At 42.4% G+C, this 23,694-nt stretch overlaps 3 protein-coding genes and 1 long non-coding RNA gene across 7 annotated transcripts; 2 read left to right on the forward strand and 2 right to left on the reverse strand.

Moving 5' to 3' along the window:
- Nucleotides 1–542: 542 nt before the first annotated feature.
- Nucleotides 543–12,242, reverse strand: si:dkey-199f5.8 (beta-1,4-galactosyltransferase 3). Of its 3 annotated transcripts, none has more exons than XM_029128657.3 (7): nucleotides 12,101–12,242; nucleotides 5,320–6,521; nucleotides 4,203–4,438; nucleotides 3,627–3,814; nucleotides 3,407–3,529; nucleotides 2,939–3,043; nucleotides 543–2,822 (listed from the first exon to the last, which is right to left on the reverse strand). In XM_029128657.3, exons 2-7 carry the CDS (start codon nucleotides 5,591–5,593, stop codon nucleotides 2,576–2,578), a joined length of 1,173 nt encoding a protein of 390 aa, XP_028984490.1. In that variant the 5' UTR covers nucleotides 5,594–6,521; nucleotides 12,101–12,242; the 3' UTR covers nucleotides 543–2,575. The 3 variants fall into 3 exon arrangements, with proteins under 3 accessions (XP_028984490.1, XP_028984491.1, XP_055359125.1); XM_029128658.3 differs by lacking the exon at nucleotides 12,101–12,242 and adding an exon at nucleotides 11,941–12,059; XM_055503150.1 differs by lacking the exon at nucleotides 12,101–12,242 and adding an exon at nucleotides 8,020–8,058.
- LOC129603147 (uncharacterized) lies at nucleotides 12,147–13,454 on the forward strand. The gene is made up of 2 exons (XR_008692814.1): nucleotides 12,147–12,284; nucleotides 12,769–13,454. It is a non-coding gene; the product is annotated as an uncharacterized LOC129603147 (long non-coding RNA).
- A 432-nt stretch (nucleotides 13,455–13,886) lies between these two features.
- On the reverse strand, nucleotides 13,887–18,284 carry psmc4 (proteasome 26S subunit, ATPase 4). Its single transcript, XM_029128656.3, has 11 exons — nucleotides 18,198–18,284; nucleotides 17,458–17,556; nucleotides 16,999–17,185; nucleotides 16,435–16,581; nucleotides 16,163–16,272; nucleotides 15,972–16,065; nucleotides 15,647–15,814; nucleotides 15,484–15,560; nucleotides 14,929–15,097; nucleotides 14,592–14,647; nucleotides 13,887–14,273 (listed from the first exon to the last, which is right to left on the reverse strand). The coding sequence occupies exons 1-11, from the start codon at nucleotides 18,228–18,230 to the stop codon at nucleotides 14,160–14,162; spliced, it is 1,254 nt and encodes a 417-aa protein (XP_028984489.1). The 5' UTR covers nucleotides 18,231–18,284; the 3' UTR covers nucleotides 13,887–14,159.
- Nucleotides 18,285–19,107: 823 nt separating this feature from the next.
- On the forward strand, nucleotides 19,108–23,156 carry LOC114842790 (uncharacterized). 2 transcript variants are annotated; one of them, XM_029128660.3, is made up of 6 exons: nucleotides 19,108–19,226; nucleotides 19,540–19,671; nucleotides 20,353–20,709; nucleotides 20,994–21,260; nucleotides 21,499–21,549; nucleotides 21,621–23,156. In XM_029128660.3, exons 2-6 carry the CDS (start codon nucleotides 19,590–19,592, stop codon nucleotides 21,728–21,730), a joined length of 867 nt encoding a protein of 288 aa, XP_028984493.1. In that variant the 5' UTR covers nucleotides 19,108–19,226; nucleotides 19,540–19,589; the 3' UTR covers nucleotides 21,731–23,156. The 2 variants fall into 2 exon arrangements, with proteins under 2 accessions (XP_028984493.1, XP_028984494.1); XM_029128661.3 differs by having other exon boundaries at nucleotides 19,143–19,263.
- Nucleotides 23,157–23,694: the final 538 nt, after the last annotated feature.

Genomic DNA, 23,694 nt, shown 5'->3' on the forward strand with positions numbered 1-23,694 from the left:
TCGCAACCATTACAATCATTTAGTTTGCAGGAAGCACTCGCGAGGACAGGTTCACTGTCTGCAAAGGAAACCACATGTCCCACATCCTTCTTAATCGGTGTTTGATAGAAAAAGCCACCAACCAAACTCATCTGAGGAAAGTTCAAGACTTTAAATCACTTCTGACACCTGCTACTGGAGTTCAACTGGATACAGATTTAAGGCATTTTATAATATTAATACATTAATAAGTGCAGAATTTGATATATATTCTGATTTTTAGGTCTTAATCTCTTTACCTGAAGGTTCATATGGAGGATGTTAGTTTTATGATGTCGCAGGACTTTTGAGAGATAAACAAAGTGTTGTACGGGTCAGCACGTCACCTCCCAGAAGCGGTTTACCTGCGTAAGAGGCGGTCATAGAGCGCCATCCACTGGCAGCAAGCAGAACTGCACCAACACATCATCAGCCCAAATGACGAGCCAAGATTTAAAGAAAAATTGGAAGCTGGAATTTGCCTTGGTGGAACTTGGACCATAATAATCTTTGCTCAAAAAAGATCAGCCTTTACTTGGAATAATTAGTTTAATAATGAATTCAAGGCCACTCTGGACTGTGCAGATTTCATAGAGCAGTAATAACTCACATTGCCCTAGGTTGCTTTAGTTCTACACAGTGACAACTGCTTCCTACCATCCACATCAGAACGGAGTCAAATGAAACAGAATTGGCTTAAAATGCAAAAACAAGCATACGTAGTGTAACACAACTGGAGATTATGATGTAAAATTTGCTTTCTTTAGTACATTTGGCTCGAAGGCGAATTATTCCTAAACGCCAAATAGAAGCACTGCACGAGTGAAAAAGTGCAAACAGACAATTCATCATGCTTCATAACTGAGATGTACGCACAACCTCCATGTTGTATTACTGACTGCTGCGTTACCATGCATATACTGCATTAGTGATATTTTGAAAAGCCCATAGCATTTTGACAAGACTGAGGAATTAACAAAAAAACATTGATAATCATGACTTTTTACAGAGAACCCCATGAAGAAGATTAAAAAAAAAGTTTATAATCCCTTTACTACACCACAATCTTAATTTGTGGTTTGCACACTTGTTTCAGATTGTAGATATTGACAGGAAATAAACAGGCCTGTTCAAGATCAGGTCAGAAATCAATCATCTGCACACACACACTTCAATAGAACAGCTTTGCATGCACTCGTCTTTGGTTTGGTTCCCTGGTTGGTACCGGGACGCTCGCTGGCTAAAGGAAGTGTTTATGTTTGTAGTCTCAACAATCAAATCTGTCGCCGTGGAATCAAGAGCAGGAGAGGCAGCGTGCAGTAATATGGGCGCAGGAAGGATATGGCACATGTCGAAGTTAGCCTGTTCTGAGGAAGCAAATAAAGAGAGGGCAGCAAGGTTTGATGCCAAGCTACAAAAAGAATAAAAGGAGGTTTAACAGCATGAGCCACAGGCAGCATCCAGCTACTGAATTATTGGTTTGATACATGTCGCTACAGCAGCATCCATGGATCATTTCAATGATATAAACAAGCAGTATGTATGGCAGACACATGATCGAATACCAACACCCTTACATGAGGAACTGTACACAACACACACCCCAAAAAAAAATAAAAAATCAATCAACACAGACTGCATTTTGATGTAAATTACAAGCTCATCTGAAGGCAGGACTAATCATAATCACATGATACAGGCAAGTCCACCAACCAAACCTTCCCTTCCTCTCGCTCTCTCACACACACGCGCACACGCACACACGCGCACACGCACACACGCACACACACGCACACACACGCAGTGATGCTGCAAACAAAGAAAATAATCCAAAAGGCAGAAATTAATGCTCCTAAAAATAAACCCTACACAGGAACTGTGCCTTGGCCTGAATACAACCAAAGTTCACCGTTCTGATTCCCATTAGTATTTCCACTTCATATCATCATCAGCTCTAAACAGAAACCGTTAACCTAGCGTTTGACACAGGCCCAACTGAAGCAGGAACCCTCTGTGTAGTAACACTTTCTAAAAAGGCCCACAGACAGGATATGTGCACTAATATGTCAAGAGCAGTACTAATAATAACAACAGTGTTAAAAGGTCCTTCATTTACTTCACACTGTAGCAGCTTTGCACACTCAGCTGGAGACACATCGTCTCTTTAACTGTATTCATTGGCTTTTGAGACATAAAACTGAGTCTGACTCTTGCAGCGCAGTGTGGCTGCTGGAAACGGCAGATCCCGTGCAAACCAATATTCTAACAGACAAAACCAGACAGGATTCTAAGGCATCACGAGGTTGATCCAGCGACCAGAGCGCTGTAGATATATAAACTCACAGAGTCCAACGGTTATCCTTTCTCTCGCAGTGGCTCCCTTGGAAGAATAATCACTATAGTAATAGGATTGTAGGTACCAAAGAGAAGTTACCCAAGGTTTGAAAAATTCACATCTTGAGTTTTAGTTCTAAGGATCCAGGTGTTTTAATCACCACACAGAGCTGGAGGAGACCCATCATTCCGCAGCAGTTGGTGGGAGGATTGTAATCAGAGGCTATTCGTCTGAGCGCACGTCTTCCTGCTTGGCCGAGTCCAAAGGGGCTTCAGCTGCATGTGGGCCTGCTAAATTCTTGGCTGGAGGACGTGGTTCTGGACGAGTCGGATGCAAACCAGCCTCAGTGCCAATGTTGACGGTGATGTTGGTGTAGAGGGGAAGGTACTGCCGTGAGATGACCTCATATTCAGCTGTGTTCATTCCGTCCAGCTTCCAGGTCTGACGTGTTTTGGCCAGCATGTTGAATCTTAGAGAGTATAGAGACATCTCTTAACACTGTAGCTTTTCCATTAAAAAAATAGTAAAAATCATATATAGAAGCAGCTTTAAAGCACAGACGAAGGGCACAAATCTTCACTGTACCTTTTTGGGTTCACTCCATTGCCTTTGTCCAGCGTGTGTTTAATCATCTTGTAACGGCCGACCTTCAACGAAGGACGGGTGATGTACATCCCTGCCAGAGACACTCTGAGGACACGGGAAGACAAAATCAGTCAGTACTGGGAGGTGTCAATTATGGCTCAAAAGGTGGTTGGAGAGAAAATAAAGTAAAACCACAACTCAAACTGAGCTTATTATGGCTCATGTTTCACTAAAGTCTGTTCTAGACTTTAACAGCTTTAGGCAGCACAGCCAAAGTCACAGCGGCTGCTTTTCAATGAATTAACTTGTTAAATTAATTTCATTTTAATCAATACCTAAGCAGCCTGATAATTTATATGCACTATGTATCAAACCCTAAAACTATGAGAAGCACTTTTACCAGTAAGTTAAATTAATGTGTGTTCACGCAGGAAACTGAGGTGCGTTTGAACCCTGAACCTTCCTGACCTGACTCCGATGTCGTCGTCCTCGCCGCCCCAGCCCCAGTAGTTGTTGGGGAAGCCGTTCATTTTGAGGTAGTGTAGCGGCGTCAGAGCGGACACTCCTCCAAAGTACATTTTGTATGGAAGCCTAGAGACCCAGCAGCACAGACAGTTACAAATATGAAAAAAATAAATCTATATTGGTGTGTGTCTCAATTCTCAGTTGACAGAGAAGAAGATTTTACTTGTAGCCAAACTTGTCCATAGCGATGGCTGCATGCTTGGGGTTGGAGTCACATATGTACGTGTTTCGATCGTCCTCTGGAATGAGGTCCACATCGTGGAAAAACAGACAGTCCCAGTCCTCCTCCCTCATGGCCTCCCGAAAACCAACGTTCATCAGCTTGGCTCTGTTAAAAGTGTAGTTTCCTGCCTGCAGAGCAAAAGCCAGTAAAGTTGGGTTAAAAAGTGCCTGTTGTTGAATGTCAAAAGGAATACAGAGAATTAAGATACATTAAGTAGGATTAATTATTTTGGACGTATCCACCAACAAAAGCCAAAGTATTTGACAACAAGCAGGACAACAGTACATCTAGCTGAAGAGGACAATGATAAAGGCCAGTGTGAACATTAATGACCTGTTACAAGCAGCTGAAGGGATTGAACCTAAGCTTTCTCTAACGTGCACAGATGCTCCAGTAGAGGGCACTCCTCACCCAACCGTCAACGGTTCATAACTGACACTGTAGTTGTGAAGCCAATTATGTTGGCAGTTCTAAATGTTTTTAAACAGGGCTGGTTGATAGTTGAGTGAGTCTCACCTGGTGAATGACATAAATCCCATAATTGAGTTGCTGTCTTTGAAGAAAAGGGTGCAGGTAGTAGAGCAGGAACTTGAGGTGGTGCTCCCTGTTTCTGTGAGGAATGACGATGGCGGTCCGATGCCTCGCCTCGCAGTGAGGCGGCCTATAGCGTCCTCCTCGTAGCACCAGTGGGTTTTTCTTCTGAACCTCTGCCAACGTGAGCCCTGATGGAAAACTGACGTGTATTGGCCCTCCTGTTTAAAAAAACAACACATGACATAGAAGGTTTGTATTAGTGGAGGCAAATAAAGTGGCTGGAGTCCACGAGTCAGCAATTTGCATGTGGCATCTATTTAAATGGGTGTTTTCTTCCGCTGCTTAACTGGAGTTCTAAATAAAATATTAATTAAAAAAAGGCAGAGGATTTGTTAGTAAAAGAATGGAAGAAGAAGAATCAGTTCTGGCACTTTAATCAATAATCTATATGTTGGGGAGCATCTAATGTACAGCAGGTACAGATCCAGTACAATCCCAAATGGACCTGGATTTTTATATAATAAAAAGGGACCTAAAGAATTTAACTGTGACGTTGCAAAATAACCAGTTTAGACTGTTACAGGAAAACAAAACCAGTTATTCAACTCAAACCTGTTAAAAAACCATGAGGTGGGTCCTTTGGATTCCACACAAATCCTTGTATTTCTAGTTCTACTAAACAAACACGACCCGTGCTAATACGTAGAAAGTAGGCGGTGCTGATAGGGTAAATGTTTGCATTTCTACTATTATCAAGACTATTTGCATTGTATATTAAAAATGGACTCTTTCCAGCAACAGGTATAGTGAAGCATCATATCTGATGCTGTTCAGCAGGGTCTAGTAGCTTTGTTCTATTACAGTCACTGCTGATAAATTCTTGTTAAGGCAGTTGGCTGCTGAAGTCAGTGAGAACATGTGACGTCTTAATGGAAACATTCAAGGAAGCAGTGAAAGAGCTTGAACATATGAGCACGTCTAGAGGAATGTGCATCACATATCTGTTGGCATCTTCAAGGCCCTCGAGCCGTCTTTACGGGAAACTTCTTACAGCTTAACAGAAATATGTGTTTGAACATCAGCCTAACGAAGCATTTACCTATGAGCGGGGACGTCGCCGGGCAGTAGGGCATGTCATCCTTGTGACTGTGACCTTTGAAAAGGCCGGAGAGGTTGGCGTATACGTCACTTGCTGGGACACTGGCTGCAGTGTGGTTCCGGGTGGCCGAACCAGTGGCATCGGACTTGCGGAAGATGCGAATGAAGTAGGTGACTCTCCTCTGGTAGCCCTCTCGAGACAGCAGGGCCATGACGACCAGCTGGATGCCCAGGAACATGAAAATGTAGCGCCATTTGGACTGGAGGCTGACCATGGTGGCAGCTCTGCGTTGTCAAAACACACGTTCGAGAGGCAGTGCAGGAAGTCAAGCAGGTTTAGTAACTTGACGCTTGCTGATTTAAGGGCGACCCAGGGAGGAACTCTTCAAAATAGGGGATGATTGTCAACGGTGCATTTGACAGTGACTGATTTGTGGCTTTACCTTCCCTCCTTGTGCGGCAGTTAGTGTATGGAAGCTCACTAATTAGCGTGTGTAAAGATGAAGTGTAAAAGTAAATCAAAAAGGCACTTCTGGTAGGCTCTGATCGAAGGAGAACCAAGTAGAAACAAAATAGAAAAATACTCTACACAGAGGTAAAAAGTCTCATCTGGTTGTGTGTCTTTCAGTACATCAGGTCAGTATGTGGCAATCTCCAAAGTTGGCTGCTGGTCAAAGTAGAGGCTGGTGTGGGGTGAAAATAGCACATGATGTAGTTTCCCCCACTGAATTCCACCCATGGCCCTTTGCCATTATTAACCTGGAGAATGAGCTTCAGAGTCTTTCACTCCCCTCGCCTGCGTTCGCTTCTCCCTTTGTGAGCTTTATGCTGCCTTCTGCTCTCCCTCATGCTCTATCCTGAGGGAGGCCTCAGCAACATGGCAAAAGGGAGCATATGCAGGCGTACGGCCCTATACTTTACAGAGGATTATACAGCTTCCAGCAGCTCACCCACTGACTGGCTGGGTAGACAGGGGGGAGTGGATCATGAGCAGAGAGGGAGTGAGATGGTCCGAGGGCTGCGCTAGTGTATTTAATAGGGGGAGGGTGCTTCAGTGGAGAGGAAAAGAAATGGGGGAGGAGGTTAAAGAGTTCCGATTCCCACAGCTATTGTCCCTTAATGATGCAATGCACAGCTCCTGGGGCTCAATGGACCGACAGCCACTGGACAGACGGGAACTGGACCGATCAATCCAGACAAGCTCTGAAAACAAAACACAGAAGAGGAGGGACAGTTAGTTGATTGACAGCCTCCGATTCAAAAACGTTGACATCAGCGGTTTCCTGCTTACAGCTCAGTGGTTCTCCCTGATAAACAACGATTTATTGTGTGCAACACAGGCACAACAAAAGCACGGTGTTTGTTTAGATGGAGACTCAACAGCACAGTTGGACTGACTAATCGGACCCAGCCCGGGTTCCAGTGAAGACGTGTCCCTGAAGAAAAGCCCGCTGCCCACGGCCATGTGAATTAGACTTTATACCGGGTCAAAGGCCTCGTTGCCATAGCGCTGTTTGCTCGCATTGCGCAACCACTACCTCTGCTGTGCTTCACTCGGCCTCAGTGTCCAGAACATTCTTAGTTGCAAATCAATTAGTGCTCATTAAAAGCAGCCAGCGTCAGACCACTAATCCTAATCCACTGATTTCTACACGACTGGCAGAGACACAGAGCAATGCAATCTGTTGTGTGAAAGAAAAGACTTCTCTGGTGTTATTCTCAGACTGAACCATAAGTTCTGAACCATGCGAGTGCCATGTCAGGCTAATTACACATGAACCAGTATCATCTGTACGAGTCCTCTTACATTTCATGTTAGTTTTATTTGTCAGTAGGAACAATGCCTCAGGCAGCATTGTAATCCACCTCCAGTTCTGTTTATCTTCTGTGAGGACAGGGCTACAGTAAAGGAGAGCAAGACATGAGCTTATCCCCTCCTACTTTAATAACAATACATTGTGAGTACATTTGTGTTTGTTAAATACAAATCCTGCCATAAAGGCTAATCCTGTCCTTCATGCTCAGTAAATTCATATCAAAGTTCAAACTGCTGAACGATAGAATGCGGATAAGGAAAACCACAAGTGATTAAATAAACAGCTGAAGCAAAGAGTCACATTTATCTGTAGCTAGGAGCATTTTCTCCATAGCAGAGTAATTACAGGTACATCACCTGCTTAATTGCTGCAGGGACATGTTTTGCTGGGACCTGTACACTTACAAGCATCAGGTAGCTCCTTCAGCAGAGTACGTGTCCCAAGATATGACTGAGGAGAAAACCAAAGACAGAAGCACAAGCAGCAGCCAAAAGACTGATTACAGGTTGTACTTTAGAGCGTCTCTGGCTTCCTGGCAATAGAATTTAATTAACAGTTGTGGCCTAACATTACAACAGTCTCTTCAGCTTCTTCCAGCCCCAAACTTGTTATCTATTCTTTACCTTGAGTGGACATAAGCACCATCAACCCAGATGCCATACAACAACCTAGCGAACTGATTTTTGTCCTCATTTATAATAAGCACCGTGTTTATGGTGCGCCCCTCTGAATGCGCTTATTGAATGAATGCAGGAGGAGTCAGGAAAGCAATCAGGGGCAGTTACCATGAAGAGCAGATAAAGGCAGGAGGAGGGTAAGATAGGGGACAGACTGATGCAAAGCCCACTGATAGCTAGAGCCAAACAGAGACACACAGGACTAACCAAGACGATGTTCCAACTGAGCTCTGACTGCTCCAACTTCAATGCTCTTCCACTGATCTGCAGCATCAGAGAACAAATAAAAAACGCAAACATTTGTTTCTTATTTTAGATTTTCTTCTGCAGGTTATTTTACAGTTTTAACTGAGCCGAACCAGAAACTCCAGACACACTAGAGTTATTGTACAACTGGAAAGGGCTTGTTATCCCATTAAGAAGAATGTTTGTGAAAGAAAGGGACCAATCACTAATAAACTACCTTAATAGTTCCCTGGAGCATCAAGTGCCTCAGCCAGGGCGTGTAAGCGCTTACAAACAAAAGCATTAATATTAGGAATATATGAGAGAGAGATAAAGCTGAGCCCGTTCAAAACAAACTGTTCTTGCGTATCTGTGCGTGCGCCTCCACCTACCCAAGCATATCTAACTGCATGCCTGATTTCCTGAGTAAAGGCAAACATCTGTGCAACAACTACAATAACACACTTGGCTGGGATTGACAAGAAAGCACGACAGCAGTCACAACAAAGATAGGAGCAACAAACCTGAGACAAGCAACGTTTGAGCACAAGTGTTAGCAGTTAGCAACCCAAGTCAAATTCCAGACATTCTTGGCCAGTAAGTTCTGCTCTGTTCTACTTTTACAGGACGTTGGCAAACAACCTCAGCAGAGCAGTGTGGTTTGAAGCTAAGCCCATCGGTGTTATCTTTGTAATCGAGTTGAAGAACATGTTTTAAGACACAGATCAGATCCACTGCAAGGGAGATATAGCCCCCCCCCCTCCCCTCCAGCTGTGTGAATGCCGGTCCTGTCTGGTAAAGGTCTTAACCTCCAAACACTGCAGAGCCACCGCATTAGAGGATGGAGCTTAACATCTGCTCGAGTGTCATAAGTTCTATTTGTGCCAACATCAAGGAAAGTGATCTCTATGGCAAATCTGATAAACTCAGCAAGTGAAGAACACAAGTATGTCCAAAAAAGTTTAACAATACGTTTTCTGTTTTTCCACTGTGACAAACGTGTGCTGGCAAAACTGAAACAAATACATGTGGGGTCAGCTTTACGGGAAAAGCTGCTAAAACACTAGTTTTAAATAAACAATATAAAACAAAACTAAAGTTATTAGCAAATGAAATGAATCTTCAGATGACAAAATGCGCCTTAAGGATTATTTTTGCCGCCCACAGGCCTCAGAATAGAGTCACACAAAGCCTGGAACAAAAACATCACAGGAGAATTAACCTTGCCTCAGTGCATTTTCCACCACACACTGTTCAGCTTTGCAGCCACTACTGTGTCATAAGTTACTCAAACTGAACATTCGGTACTAAAAATTACTATGCAAGATCAGACCATGTGCTGCCCTGCACAACTGGAAAAAATTTTCAATTCAATCCATCTTACACCACAAATTCAAAAACTGAACAGCATGGAAGCAGACTTACATAGAACACTGCTGTTTGCTGCAGCTCAACACAGGTGTGGCCATCATTTTTTTAACCACATTAGCATGTAGGGAAATCCCACAGGGAATCATACAAATGGCAAATGCTCTGCAGCAAACTGCTTTAATATGGGACATGACAAGAACCAGCACTCATCTGCTCCACTGTCACTGTTGCATATTTTCAAACTGCACAGGAAACAGTTTGGAAAAATCATTAAACTTTTAAGTGTGAGCCAATTGGCTTTAAAACTGGCAGCTAACTCCTCAAGTTTCTATTCAACAATCCACAACTTCATGGCGTTGGCTCCAGCAATGGAGTCAAAAGGCAGCACATCTGTACTGTCAGACACGTTTTTTCTCCTTAGGATAGCAGACATTTTCTGGTGCTTGTACTGATAAACTCCCTTCATTTATGGTTTCACGTACATCTAGTTTTTGAGGTGACTGAAGAACCCATCTAAAAAAGGGTGTGGACCTGGGAGTTTAATCTAATTAACAATTAGAGCATTTTAAGTGGTTTAGGACTTAAGAGTTTAATACTGCAAAAAATAATGAGATCATGCTGAACAGACTCCAGCTAAACATGTAAGACATTGGGAAAACATCCACTACACAAAACAATCGGCTTTGAAATAAAAAACACAATGAGCTGAAGGGAAAAACACCACTCGGTTACTGTATACAAAAGCCTTTATCTCAACAACTGAGCATTACGGGGCAAAGAAATAAAGTGCAAACATGCCCTTAGAAAAGGGTTTTAACAACATGTGGCAGTGGTTTTGTTATGGCAAAGCACCAATCGCTCATCGTAGGCACAGATCATACACATCTCTAAAGAAGTGGCCTCGAGGTCAAAACTGCTAGACCGATTGCCGAGAAATGATAAATGTGTGTTCCTTTTCGGTCTCCTCATATTTCTGCCTTTGGTTACGTGTTATGTTTCCATAGTATTGCATTGCATTCACCTGTGGTACTCGAGGGACAATCACAGCACCCAGCAGTGAGATGCAAACTTGGCAATGGCAACCATGGGGACAAAAACCAAAACAGAACTGGAACAGAACACTGAAGTGTTGCACAACAATAAAGAGATTGACACCAAAGATGTGCAACATTCAGCCTATTCAATATAAATAATGCAGGAAGAAACTGAAGACTGAAGGACAAATGTTGCTCTGGGGGAATATCCAGTGTTTCAACATAGAGCCGGCAGCTGATTTAAACCTACCCTTATTAACTTAAGAAATAAACTGCATATAAACATTTATCTTTTATTTAGCTATATGAAACAGAATGTAGGCAGATACCGTAGTCCTTGGGACACAGACTGTTTGGTTTTCACTGTCCTGCAGATTACCTGTTCAGACAGCCAGAAGCTGGAAGTGCAGGAAGGACAGTAAACACAAGCAGGGGTGAGGACAGCATTAAAATTAGTGATTCAAATGAGTGTGTTAGTTTAAGACAGTTAAGTCGTATGTTATAAGATTTCATCACTATTTTGCGTAAATTGTTGAAGAAAAAGGGTCACAATATCTGTGATGCCAGTGCTTTTAAACGCCGACCTGAACACCAACAATAACTAGACACCTAACGAACTAGAATAGCTAGAAATAGACACCGATTGCATTATCGCCTTAATTATGGGTTGATGTGAGTATTAAATATGTATTTAAAAAAGACTTGTAGCTTGAAACGTTGTTACACGTAGTCTGCTCCAGTGTGGAGAATCTAAAGCACGTCCAGGTTGGAAGTGGGAGCGCGTGCACAGTGGGCAGCTTCCCCCCGACATGGACGCCTCTCCGCGGCCCTGTCGGACCTGCAGCGGAGGGGCCGCCATGCTCAGCCCTTTGTTTTGCTGAGTGCGGGTCCAGCGTCAGAGGCAGCGAAACCAGATTGGCCTGAAACTCGAAGCACTTCTGTGAGAATGCGTTCAGCTGTCGCAACCTGTGCGTTTACACTACACGCTGACAACGTCCGAACACACAGCAGCTCGCGCCCTCCGTCTGTACAGTAATAGTTAAACACGGCTTCAAGCGCCGGATGTCGATGACGTCGCAGCCGAGTGAACGTGACGCCGTCGCGTGGCCGTGACCGGTGGCGGCTGCCAGCGAACTTTGCTGAAGTGAACGAAGTTAAAAGTGCTGGCGGCTCCGGTCACGAGCTGCCGTGGGATAAACGAGCCGCGTCTTTGGAGCTAGCTTCTTCAGTACTTTGCTAAAATAAACAACCATGACGCGTCTTTAGTTGCTTCCGCCACTATGTGCGCAAATCGCGGATTAAACATTTTATCTCCAGCACATTTGCTGCGTTTTGTTTGTTCCGCTGCGGGTCTCAGTTGGGTCGCTAACGTTACCGTTAACTAACGCCACTTTACCGACATGAACTAGTTACTCAAAGCGAGAGGGAACCAGTCACACTCAACCTTCACTCGCCGCTCAGGACGCTGCTCCCACTTCGAACTACAGCGGCCACTAACCAATTCTCTCCAGTGGTGTCGAGGGAGGCGAACCGAGCCGAACCGAGCCGAGCCGAGCCTAGCTAGCCGCTGCGGGTCCAGCGGGCGTTAGTTAGCTGGTTAGCCGCAGCTAGCGGCCAGTCGCGGCGCGCCTTTCTGCGGCGCAGGGCCCGGGTCTTACCGGACGGGAGTCGTTCCTGGCCGCTCGGTCGTCGACGCTGGCGCGAGCTCCTCCGTCCTCCCGATATGTTTGGAAGTTGATGCGGAGCGGACGCCGTGATGCGCCAGAACTCGCCTCCTCAGCGAATGAGCGCGTCGCTGTCGCCAGCGCTTCTCTCCGCCCCTTCGCCGCTGCCGCTGATAACGTGAGCGTTTGTGTGACATAATAGTTTTACAGCCACTGGAATCATTAGCATTATGCTATTAGGAAAAGTATGCTGGCACTATTTAACTACAGTATAACTATTGACCAGGAGTGGTTTATGTGTTCATCGTTTAGATAACGTCATTATTAAGACTCAGTAATTTAGGTGCGTATTAAATGTTTAAGTTAAAAAGTGGCACAGATACAACTCAAATCTGGACTTTTCAGTTAATTACACTCTAAATGAATCTGTTTGTAGATTTCAAGCCAATCTTAACTTGATCAGTCTGAAGTGACTGCCTTGAACTACCAAATGCTGTTGAACAAGAAAATAAAGGTTAAACCAAAACTCAAGCTACATTTCAGCTTTAGGGAGAGCCTCCACAAAGAACTGCTTTTATTATATGCGCTATAAGTTCATGTATAACATACAATTATGATCAAAAGCAAAATAATTCTGACTAAATCCACCCTGTCTGTGCCAGTGTTCTTTTCAGACTCCAGCACATTAATCGTGCTTGGACGCCCTGTTGCCAGGCTTGTGGTACAGATTCTTTCCTGGACAGTATTTTGGACAAAGCCACAAACCAGATCAAATGTGCGTGCTGTTGTCTGCCAGACCTGCAGCTCCGGCCTCACTGCTGTGTCCAGGTCACCTACAGCCTTCAGACCAGAAAACAAGTCACACGCCTGTGGGTAAACTGCTTTCCACTGCTATTTCTACATCATGTTATATTCAAAAGGCTTCTGAACTTCAGTGGATGTAATTACATAAGCAAAAACAGCACATAAACTGAAACGAGAGAAAGTGTAAAGTGTTTCTACTGAAATAGGTTTTTCCAGTCTGTGTAAATGAACAGTGGTACTGAACAAAAGGGGCTGTGAGCTGTAGCTGTATGGGCACGTTTTACTGGTTCTGCAGCTAAAATGTCATAGTGAGTGACTTTTCTCCCACTTGTGGCCTGAATGAAAAGCTGCAACCTTAGACTGCAACCAGAAAGACAGGGTGCCTCTCTGCAGCACAGAACACAGCATTTAGGTATTAGGACACTCGGCACCCGGGTCCTTTGGGAGTTTAACTACGAAACGGTGCATTTCTCCAAAATTATAAAAATACTAATATGTTCTTTAATAGTTGATTTTCTTCTCTTGTTGGTTTCGTCTAAATCAATCATATGATTAAAAGGCAACATTTTCCATTTCACTGCTTCAAACTTGAGTAGCAGAGTCTCTGCTTTACAAGCATCTCTCAACAAAACATCTCACTGGCAGAATTACTGAACAGCGAAATTAAATGTGGATAAGGTCGGGCAAAATAAGACTTAAAGGCGGAGTAATTTAACAACTGTGAAAATAAATCCCAAGAATGGCTTCTAAAGACCAGGCTAACATTTATTATTGATTGCTTTTTTAAATTAAAATTGGGTGTAATTTTGTTGCCAAAAAAAGGCAAACGATCACATTTGAGAAAATTACTTTTTCAGCAGTCTTATCTGTTGATTGATCAACAAAACGGATAAATCACCATATCTAATGACCACATTGAGCCAGCGATTCATCTGAATCATCTGTTCTTAAAAGCAAAGACAGAAAATGACCAATATCATCTTTCATGGAAAACCTCTTTAATTGTTTTTAATCTTCTGTGAGTAATACGTACAAACGGTCTATCCTAGCTATTGTCAGGATCCAGAAGAGTGCATGTACAAAAGCACTTCAATTATATGGTGTTATGCGTCTTGTAGACCGGATACACAGGACTAATCTGACATCAGGCTATGAGCTGCTGTTGGTAAATTTAGACACTGTCAACAGTCACCACAAATCAATAACACACTTGTGTGTTTGGACATTTTTTCCCAGATGCATTTTCTCTCTACTTGTAGAACTCGTGCTCCTGCTCATCCTTTTTGATGACGGTCTTGTATGCTTTTTCAAAGTCTTTGGCGAGGACGATGTACCTGTTCTCACGCACTGCCAACATGCCAGCCTGACAGAAGAAAATAGCAGAACAAAGGAATTAAAAATCTGTGAGCACAAGCAATTCAGAAATCCCTCCCTCAAAGAGATTTGAGGGAGATGCTGCCTTTAAGGAAACCTCTTTTCCCAGAAAGTCAGACATTTTAACCGTCAATGTCAAGCCTCATTCGTCTACGTGCAGCTCAAAGGAAACCTGATGTAACACAGTGATGCACATGGCTCTGTCCTTTCTTTGAATGTGGTGAAGTAAATTCAGTTTGCAGTTGATTCCATTACAGCATAAAGAAACTAACTATGGATGAAACAGATGGATGAAGCTTTAACTTACCTCCTGGCAGATGGAGTTTATATCAGCCCCGGAGATCTTGTCTGGCCTGGCCACATCTGTGCATCCATTAAGGACAACTTAAAAACAGTCATACCAAAATGCAAGTGAAACATTGCAGCTGTGCTCAGACTATGAATGAAGAGGTATTTAAAAACAATAGCACATTTTAAATTTTAAATAGATTAGGTAGCCAAGATGAATATGTACTGTAATTAGTCTTCATTGTGATTAAGAGATCATAGTATATTTCTGTATACATTTATCAGCAGTAAGAGTCCAGTCCATGTTTTGTACAAATACACATGGCCAGTATTCAGTTATCAAACTAAAAGGATACAGTCCTCCAGGTCCACCTCCTCAGAGAGGTTCATCTTACTCGTGATTGTGGAAAAAATAAGTCGTTTCTGCCTGCGGTCAGGAAGTGGGAACTCAATTTTTCTGTCCAGACGACCAGGACGCAGCAGGGCTGGGTCCAGTGTGTCTGCTCTGTTAGTCGCCATGATCACCTAAGGGAGGTTCAAGTATGGACTAAGGTAAACTGCACATGAGTCATTTGTAAACATACTGTGGTATGACATTCACTTGGTTCCACATTGAAGGTTTGGACAAAATGCATCCATTCTTTCTAGAGAAATGGCTTTGATTCATTATATCTCAATTAGGCAGGCTGCAACTGGTTGTAAGATGTTTAGTATCCGTTTCAAAATGTAAACAAACTCCTTATAGAAAATGTTTTTTTAATTACGCAAATAATCATTTTTTTCATGTCCACGGAAGGTATTGCAGACTGGCACGTTCAGGCCTAAGGATGCTTTTTGAGCCGAATAAATTTCAGTTGTAATTATTTCAATTTTATTTAAAACCAAGAGCTTCTCGACACAGTAGGACTCACCTTGACATTGACATTCTGGTCAAATCCATCCATTTGATTAAGCAACTCAAGTAAGATTCTCTGTACCTCCCTGTCAGCTGCAGAGGAATGGAAAAAAATCTTGACCCAAGATCAAAGTTTGAATTGTATGCAAAGTTCTACAAACACACCACACATGTCATACCTCCTGTCTGTGCATCAAAACGCTTAGTGGCTATGGCATCAATCTCATCAATGAAAATGATGGCTGGTGCGTTTTCCTTGGCCAACCGGAAGACATCACGAACCATACGAGGGCCTTCCCCCAAATACTTTTGAACAAACTCGGAGCCCACTACACGGATAAACGCCGCTGGAGACAGAATACAGAAATATGTATATTATTTTTTAAATATACATTTATTTTCAGTGACTTCTAAAGGTCATCAACTAGTGTAAATGGTCCTGGACTTGTATAGTTCATTCACCCTTTAGCTCACGCAAACACATCTGTAATGAGGAGAGCTTACCTGTAGTGTGGTGTGCCACAGCTTTAGCCAGCATGGTCTTCCCACAGCCTGGAGGCCCATACATAAGGACACCCCTGGGTGGGTCAATACCAATCTGAAAAAGTAAACAAACGTAATTGTAGATTGGGCAGGTCTATTAATTTGTAAAATTGAATGTATTAAACATTTTGCCAACATTTGTGTTTGTGTACCTGTTTGTAGAGCTCAAAGTGTGTGAGTGGCAGCTCCACTGCTTCCCTGACTTCTTGTTTCTGGATGTCCATACCACCAATATCAGCATACATCACATCAGGCTTTTGGTCTGGTGGGGAAAGGTCAAAGTGTTACCAAAACACAGTAAACTGCACAAAATAAAATTAACTAGTTTTACTGTCATGTAGTGACATTCAAAATACAATCTGTGACAAAAGCAGGACGAAGAAAACAGAGTGACTCGACATGGCCAAAGTTCTGGATGTTTTACCTGATGTCAGCATCATGATGCTGCTGTCAGCTTCAGGGGGGAGCACATCTACCAGAGCGTTGCTGTGCTTGTGCAAAGCCACTGAGGCATTAGGCTTCAGCAGCTCTCTGTCAATCGTGCTCAAGATGCGGACATAGTAGTTGGACCCTAAAAAGAAAACAATGTTTAATAGGAGTCGGCAGTTTATACACATTATAAATTTAAACGTGCATTACACACTGAATAATTGACATCTGACAGCATAAAGTACACGCCACCCCAGTTTTCTCAAAGGACTCTAAAAGCCTGAACACAGAAAAGCATTTAAATTTACAGCATTTATGCATCGCTTGCTGTCATTCATTTTTCATTCTCTGCTTCCTGTATTTGTTTATTTTTGTGCAGTTCTACAGACACCTTGAAATTGTAGCACTTGAAAGGGTTTAATGGTTTGATGAACTCTAAGGTATGTTGCAACTCTCTAAGTGGTGCTCTGTAGAACTGTACAAACAATTATTATTTTAAGCCTATATATTTTCAGTTTTTTTTTTATTTTTTACATTTATGCAATGATATTAAGGGTACCTGTTGTGGATCCAACAATAGCTGTGTTTTGGTCAACAGCTTCCAGAAACTGGCCAATCACAAGAGGGATACTCTGTATCCTCTTCACCTCCTCCTGGGCATGCAGAAACTCTTTCTTCAGGTTCTTCTGTTCATCTTTAATGTATTCCTCCTGCACCTCCAGGAATTCAAGCTCCTGCTGCAGCTTCTACATGCAGACAAGGAAAACAAGTGTGAGCAACTACTATAGATTAATAGAAATGGAAAATTATAAAAACCTCTTCAAATATGCATATACAAGTAAAGTAATTAATTTTATTTGAGCAATATATTTTACTCTTTACACACGGACAGAAATACAAAGACGTTTAAAATTAATAGGTTGAATTGTTATGGTATATGGATCTTCTCTTCAACTTTATACATATATTAAGACATATAGGGTTAAAAAATGTTTAAATGAATTAGCAAAGGTCAGACCTTATATCGGCTGTAAAGGTCCTCAAGGTCCTCTGGTTCTGGTGCCAGAAAGGACAGACCTGTCTGCGGTCTGGAAGTCAGGATTGCCGGCATTTCTTCCTATAAACGAAAACACAAAATAACATAGAACATGGTCAACTGATGTATTTAACATAATCAATCCAGTGTAATAGATTGCATCAACCACTAGTTATTTTATGGTAATGTTACAGTTATCAAAATAACTGAATTTAAAAATTTGATATGGAGAAACATAGATGTAATATTACAACACCAATTATTTGCTCAGATTTTACCCTGCATCTAACAGCTAAAACTAACTGTTAGCTACAGTTAAGCTAGCTTGATAGCAACTAGCTAACAATAGCTGTTTGTTACATCACAGAACGGTAATTTAAGCAGTTTGCGAAGCACAATTGAAAATTATTGAGTTGCTAACGAATTACATTATTCATTATTAAACGTATCGTTTTAGGAATCCGCTCTTTTACGTTTCTGACGTTTTAACAGGACCATGCTAATGCTAGCAGCTACCTAACTTGCATGACATAGCAACTGCACTCGGTCAGGAATGAATTGGCAGGTTTACGTCTCGTCACAGTCACAGAGCTAACACTCAATAAAAGAATGCGACAAGCAGCACTGGACAGACAGATGTCACCACATACATCCGCACAAAAGCCACAACAAACATCGTAATAACTCAAAACAAAGCAGGAAACAATCGCTAAAATTCATACCGGGCTCTTCTCTACCACTACGCAATCCTCCATGTTGAATTTTGGGCACTGTCATACGTACGACGTCATACGTTGCCGAATGGCTTTATGGGTAATGTAGTTTCCTTAAATCATTTTAAAGGCCGTAAAATGTTTTTGTTTTTATTTCGATTGGTTAAAACAAAGGTTTTACTACAGGTATATTGTGAAATTACCTCGTAAATTACCACTACCTAAGTATATATATTTATATATATTGTCAATTGACAATAAAAATACAAGCACGTCTTAATCCCAAATTAGGGCTTCCCTGACAATCATTTTCCAGCAGATGTCGCCATCAGATACAGTTTAGCTGCTGAAATTTTTAGCGTTAAACACACAGCGGGAAATTGATCAAACCCAGAATTTAAATTAGAGTTAAGAAACTAAACTACTTGTTTTCTAGTAAAAAGTCTTGACAACTGGTAGAAAATTGCTTCTGATCGAAATGAAACTGTTTAGGGGATCAGTGACAGCACTAAAATTACTCTTAGACACAATCATCATTATTCCTCTGTCATTGTCAGATTAACAAGAAAGGGGCTGCTCTCTGTGTCTGTATATAAACAACTTCCCTTTGAAAGTGCCTGAAACCAAAATACAGAAGCCACTCAAATAAATGGATTAAATCATTTAATATTACATACAAAACAGTAAGAGTAAACAAAATATACACAGGGAAATCAGTCACACATTAAGCCAAAATGACTTATGTAACAGGATATTCATACATTTTGCATGAAAACAGGCACAGGACGTGGTCACGTAGGTGAAATACTGCTGCAGAACAGGGTCTTTGCACCTCTGCAAAGTCTACAGAGGGGCGCACACCTGTGGTTTCCGTTTATGTTCCACTTACACAAGCTTCAGGCACATCACTCCTCTATAACGTCATCAGATCTGGATGTCTTATTGTGCAGGAGGCCCAAGACGAACACAAAACACTGTTGATCAGCGATAAGTCTGTGTCCTCATGAGGAAGCTCAGAAGAAGCCGAAAAGGCCGAGGGTGAGCTGGTGTTTTAGTTGAGATCCACCAGAAGCAAGTTAGTGAACATTTACATTTTTTTTAAATTAATAGATAAATTATAATATAGATAATAATATAGATAATAATGGATAATAATAGATAACAATAGATTTTAAATCTATTATTATTGAACAAACCTGATCATCCTGATAGAGCCTGTGATACAGTGTCCTGGTGCATATTAAATGTGAATCATAAAAAACTCAAATACTGGCGATGGAAACTTAATTAACTCCTCCCTGATGGGGGACGTGATCTACAACACTGTGGCCTCACATGCTTCATCTTTCAGCTCCTGCAGAAGACGCACACTTTGTTAAAGGACTCAGGACCAGAGTGAGGATGATTTTGTGTGAGGTCCAGAGCGCATTTCAGATCAGACGGGGGTGGATGCTGTGGATCTTCCTCCACCTCAGGATCTCAGGTGAATTTGTGTAGCCATTTATGATTTAAAGCAACGCCTGGTGTTTTCTTCTGTCATTCACTGTTAGTAATGTTGAAAGTCTTGATTTTATAGCTATTTTATTAACTAAGCTAGGTTAATTTTGAAATGTAGTCTTTAGAACAGACGTGTGCCTCGTGTTTCCTGTGGTCAGACGCTCTAAATGTGTGCAGCAGCTCCGGTGGTTTACTAGACCAACAAACCTCAACTGCTACACATCACAAGAAGTGTCACATTTTCAGAAATTCCGAAGCTCCATTTATCCATGAAATAATTTGTTTTGTTTGATTTAAATTGTTTGTAGGCTGTTAAAGGCTGTTTGTGGGAAATGTGCTTTGATGTGTATCTGAGGTCGAAAACCCAAACTCATCAGTGCCTCATTGTACAGAGTGCAACCATCAGCTGACATTAATGACCTTAACACACGTCAGCTCATTCATTACTGGGTATTATCTGAGTCTTCTTGCTGTTTGTACCTCAGCATCCAACCTGTGCATCTTTATCTTTTTATTTTTTGGCACCAACAACAAATGTTGGGCTGTTGCCTTTTGTTTTACTGACCAGCAACGAGACAAATGAAGATGTATTTAAGTCGTTGCGTGTGAGAGTTCCACCCGACAGGACGCTGGAAATGACACGTGTGCGTTTTCTCTTTCCCGTCAGGCACCGACTGCCTGTTCACCGTCCACCAGCCCCCCGCGGCCAGCGCCGCTCTGGGCCGCGACGTGGTCCTGCCCTGTCAGCTCCGCTCCTCTCCCCATGTCAGAATGGGCCACCCACCAGTTCTGTACTGGGAGCACTTGTCGCATCGTGACTGTCCCAAACTGTGGCCGGTTTCTGAGGGCTATAAGGGACGCGTCGAGCGCCTGGACAACAACTCCCAGTCTGCAAACATGTCCATACTGTTAAAACACGTTCAGTGGGCGGACGCCGGCAAATACCAGTGTAAACTTTCCATCCACCCAGAAAAAATGAGAAGTTTCAGGAAGAAAGGAAACGAAACTCTGCTGACAGTGTACGGTAAAGAAACAATGGCAATAACAGCTTGCACTGATTTACATCATCTCAGCCGCTGTAGAACTTCTTAGTAACTCAAAAACATCCCATCTGGATTTCACCATCACCTAGAAAGAAGGAAACAAAAGCAAGCTGTCTGAGTGTTTTGAGTTTCAGTTCAAAATGTTTTTCTTTATGACTCACCCACTGATCTGCAGTCGCTCTACATCCTCATTTGATCAGTTCACACACATTTTGTTTTGCCTGTTAAATGCCCACCAGGTTACTGAATCTGCCTCTCCTTTCAGACAACTTAACCTTCAACCTGAGCAAACACAACCACTCTCTCCTCCTGTGTGAAGTGAACGTCTCACACAAACCTGGATGCGTCCTGTCCGTCCTTCACAACGGATGCAGGCTGCCCACAGTCGCCTCCGCTCGAGGTCCCGGCGCCGGCTCGGCCAATGTCACGCTGTCTGAGCGCGTTTCTCTGAGAGGCGCTGGAAAATATGAGTGTTGGCTGCATGTGAACCAAGAGGTGGTGGCTAAGAGTGTCCTCCACTATCAGCCGCCTGGTAATAATTCCCTGAAGACGCTCTGCTGTGTTAAACATGGTCCAGCTGTTATTCATGTTAGAAGTAAAAGGGCTTCATTTTATCTGTTAGCTGCATTAGCTGTTGCTCTAAACAACGTAGTCGTGTGTCTGTGTTGACGAAGTGTTGGTTACATCAGCCCCACTTTGGAACGGTGACTCCTAATTAACTGCTGGACGTCTCCTTATAATAATACTGGAACGCACCCTTTTTGCCTCAGGTCCGGGTGGAGGTGGGGAAAACGTCACCACGTGCTCGTCCATGCTCTCCGGTGAGTCCGCCTCCCTCCCAGTGGGAGTGGGTTCCTGCTGGGAGCCGAGCTAACGGCTGCTTCCATTTCAGGGGTGGTGGTGGTGTCCCCGGAGCCGTGGCTCCTGTACGTCGGCCTCCTCCTGGTGCCCATCACCTTCCTGCTGGGGATTCTGACGGCTCGGGTGCTGTGCAAAGCCTGAACCTCTGACCTATGACAGAACCAATCTAGACTCTCGACCCGTATGAAGGCGTCTGTGTTGTCATTGTTATTTATCATGTTCTGGCTTATTGTTTCCACTTAATCCAGTTCCTCATTAAATCATCGTTTGTCATTTGTGACATATGATGAATTAAGACACAAATACATTACGTATACAGACGTTTTGTTTTAGGAATTAACTGAAACAGCAACAAACCAGTGAAAAACCAGCACAGAGGAAAACACCTGAAATTATGAATGCTCCTATTAAAGGTCCATGCACATGCTCTTTTTCATGTTGAATAATCCTAAAGAATTTAACCTTGATGTCTCAGTAAGGCGTCTGTAACTTTTCATGCCAAAAAGCTCTATCGAGCGCCCACACGGCCCGTCTGAAACGTGCGTTTTAAGCTCTCATACACAACGCTCTGTTTTAAGGCTGTGTCGCAAGCAAAGTTGAAGGCCACACCCCTTTGAGGAAGCGCATAGCCGTGATCCGGCGGGGATCAAAAGTCACGGTCACTGAATCCATTGTAACAGCGAAACTGGCTAACTTGTTCTCATAGTGGAGTTCAACCATATGTTTGATCCAAAATCTGACTCTGAAGTTGAATGTGAGGCTGTTGAAGTGGTTACACTTTGACTGTCACAAGGTTTGTCTCAATGGCAATTTCACATTTCATTCACTTTATTGATTTATATAATACACAACTTGATTAGCGGCTGCTAACATTAATAGCAATGGTTGCCAATATGCAGCCAGAATTAATACAACAGAATATTCATAACACGACTACAGCCTGTTTGGGAGCATAGCTCGATAAACTAATATAAACTCATTTTACATGTTTTTTTCCTTTCTCGTTCTGCTGCTGTGTCAAAATAATTTCTCCATATTGGGACATTCAGCTGCAGCTTATATTTTGCCGCATTTTTCTTTAATTAAGTGCCAATGTGGGAACGGCATGGTGTGACAGCAACTGTTGCTGTCAAGATATTGCATGTCTTTAATACTTTGATTAATTTGAAATTTAAATTTAGATAAATCTTACCTCAAGACGCCGGAACAGTTGCCAAACCTACTGTCATGTATGGTTGATGATCCAGGACTGGAGCCAGTATGTTTGAATGTGTGATTAGTACAGAACGCATTTAATATAGAGTTTAGCAGACAACTATGGACAATTACACATGCATGGAATAAATCAGTATCTCAGAATTTAATAACCAATTTTAGAACATTTTACTATTTACAGATTAATCATTGCATAACGTACCTGGGAACTCTGGTTTACAAACATAGCTTTGGTTCTAAATACATATTGACCTAATATATTTTTAATTGCTTTTAGTAAGTTGTATGATATATCAAGTGCTAATAAATAATTAATTAAAAAAATAATAAATAAAAAAATAATTTGACAGTACTATATCTGTGTGTATCTCAAGTCGCTGCAGGTATCTAGTCTAGAAGTCCTGTCAGCTGGTGCTGGGGACCTCTAGGGTGAAGAGTCCAAGTTGTCATCCCATTTTCCCTGCTCTTGTGGATCAGGGCAGTGTTTCCTGGGGGACAAGGCACTGATGTTGGACTTAGACCACCTGTGAAATAACTAAATTACTGTTTTTGTTGCAATACCTGAATAAAGGTTGAAATATTATTAAACATTTGTCTTTTTTTCCATAAAAAAGAGGTCAGTGAAACAGCAACAGTCAAAGCCTTTAAATCTGAATGTGTGAAGATTTGTTGATTCTTGTGAAGCGTTTACTCATTGGTTCATTCTTCATGTGTTTCCATGTCGGTTCACACACTCAGAGGAGGACAGTGATCTGTGCACTAACACTGGCCAAACTGACTCGCTGGGCTGATGTGAGGCATCTCTGCACAGTGCAACGCAACCGGTTGCTAGTGTTATGGTTGAGCCTCATCTGAGGACAAACAGTCAAGAAGCCTACAAGCACTCGCCA

Source organism: Betta splendens, chromosome 16, assembly GCF_900634795.4.
Source record: "Betta splendens chromosome 16, fBetSpl5.4, whole genome shotgun sequence".
In the NCBI taxonomy this organism is placed as follows: Eukaryota; Metazoa; Chordata; class Actinopteri; order Anabantiformes; family Osphronemidae; genus Betta; species Betta splendens.

Coding starts and splice junctions, on each gene's coding strand:
- psmc4 (XM_029128656.3), bottom strand. CDS start 18,230: ATGGAGGATTGCGTAGTGGTAGAGAAGAGCCCG. Junction 17,557..18,197: donor TAGTGGTAGAGAAGAGCCCG/GTATGAATTTTA, acceptor TTTCGTTTATAG/GAAGAAATGCCGGCAATCCT. Junction 16,066..16,162: donor ACTTTGAGCTCTACAAACAG/GTACACAAACAC, acceptor TTACTTTTTCAG/ATTGGTATTGACCCACCCAG.
- LOC114842790 (XM_029128660.3), top strand. CDS start 19,590: ATGATTTTGTGTGAGGTCCAGAGCGCATTTCAGATCAGACGGGGGTGG. Junction 19,672..20,352: donor CCTCCACCTCAGGATCTCAG/GTGAATTTGTGT, acceptor CTTTCCCGTCAG/GCACCGACTGCCTGTTCACC. Junction 21,550..21,620: donor GTGCTCGTCCATGCTCTCCG/GTGAGTCCGCCT, acceptor CTTCCATTTCAG/GGGTGGTGGTGGTGTCCCCG.
- si:dkey-199f5.8 (XM_029128657.3), bottom strand. CDS start 5,593: ATGGTCAGCCTCCAGTCCAAATGGCGCTACATTTTCATGTTCCTGGGC. Junction 4,439..5,319: donor GGCGACGTCCCCGCTCATAG/GTAAATGCTTCG, acceptor TTTTTTAAACAG/GAGGGCCAATACACGTCAGT. Junction 3,815..4,202: donor GGATTTATGTCATTCACCAG/GTGAGACTCACT, acceptor TTTGCTCTGCAG/GCAGGAAACTACACTTTTAA.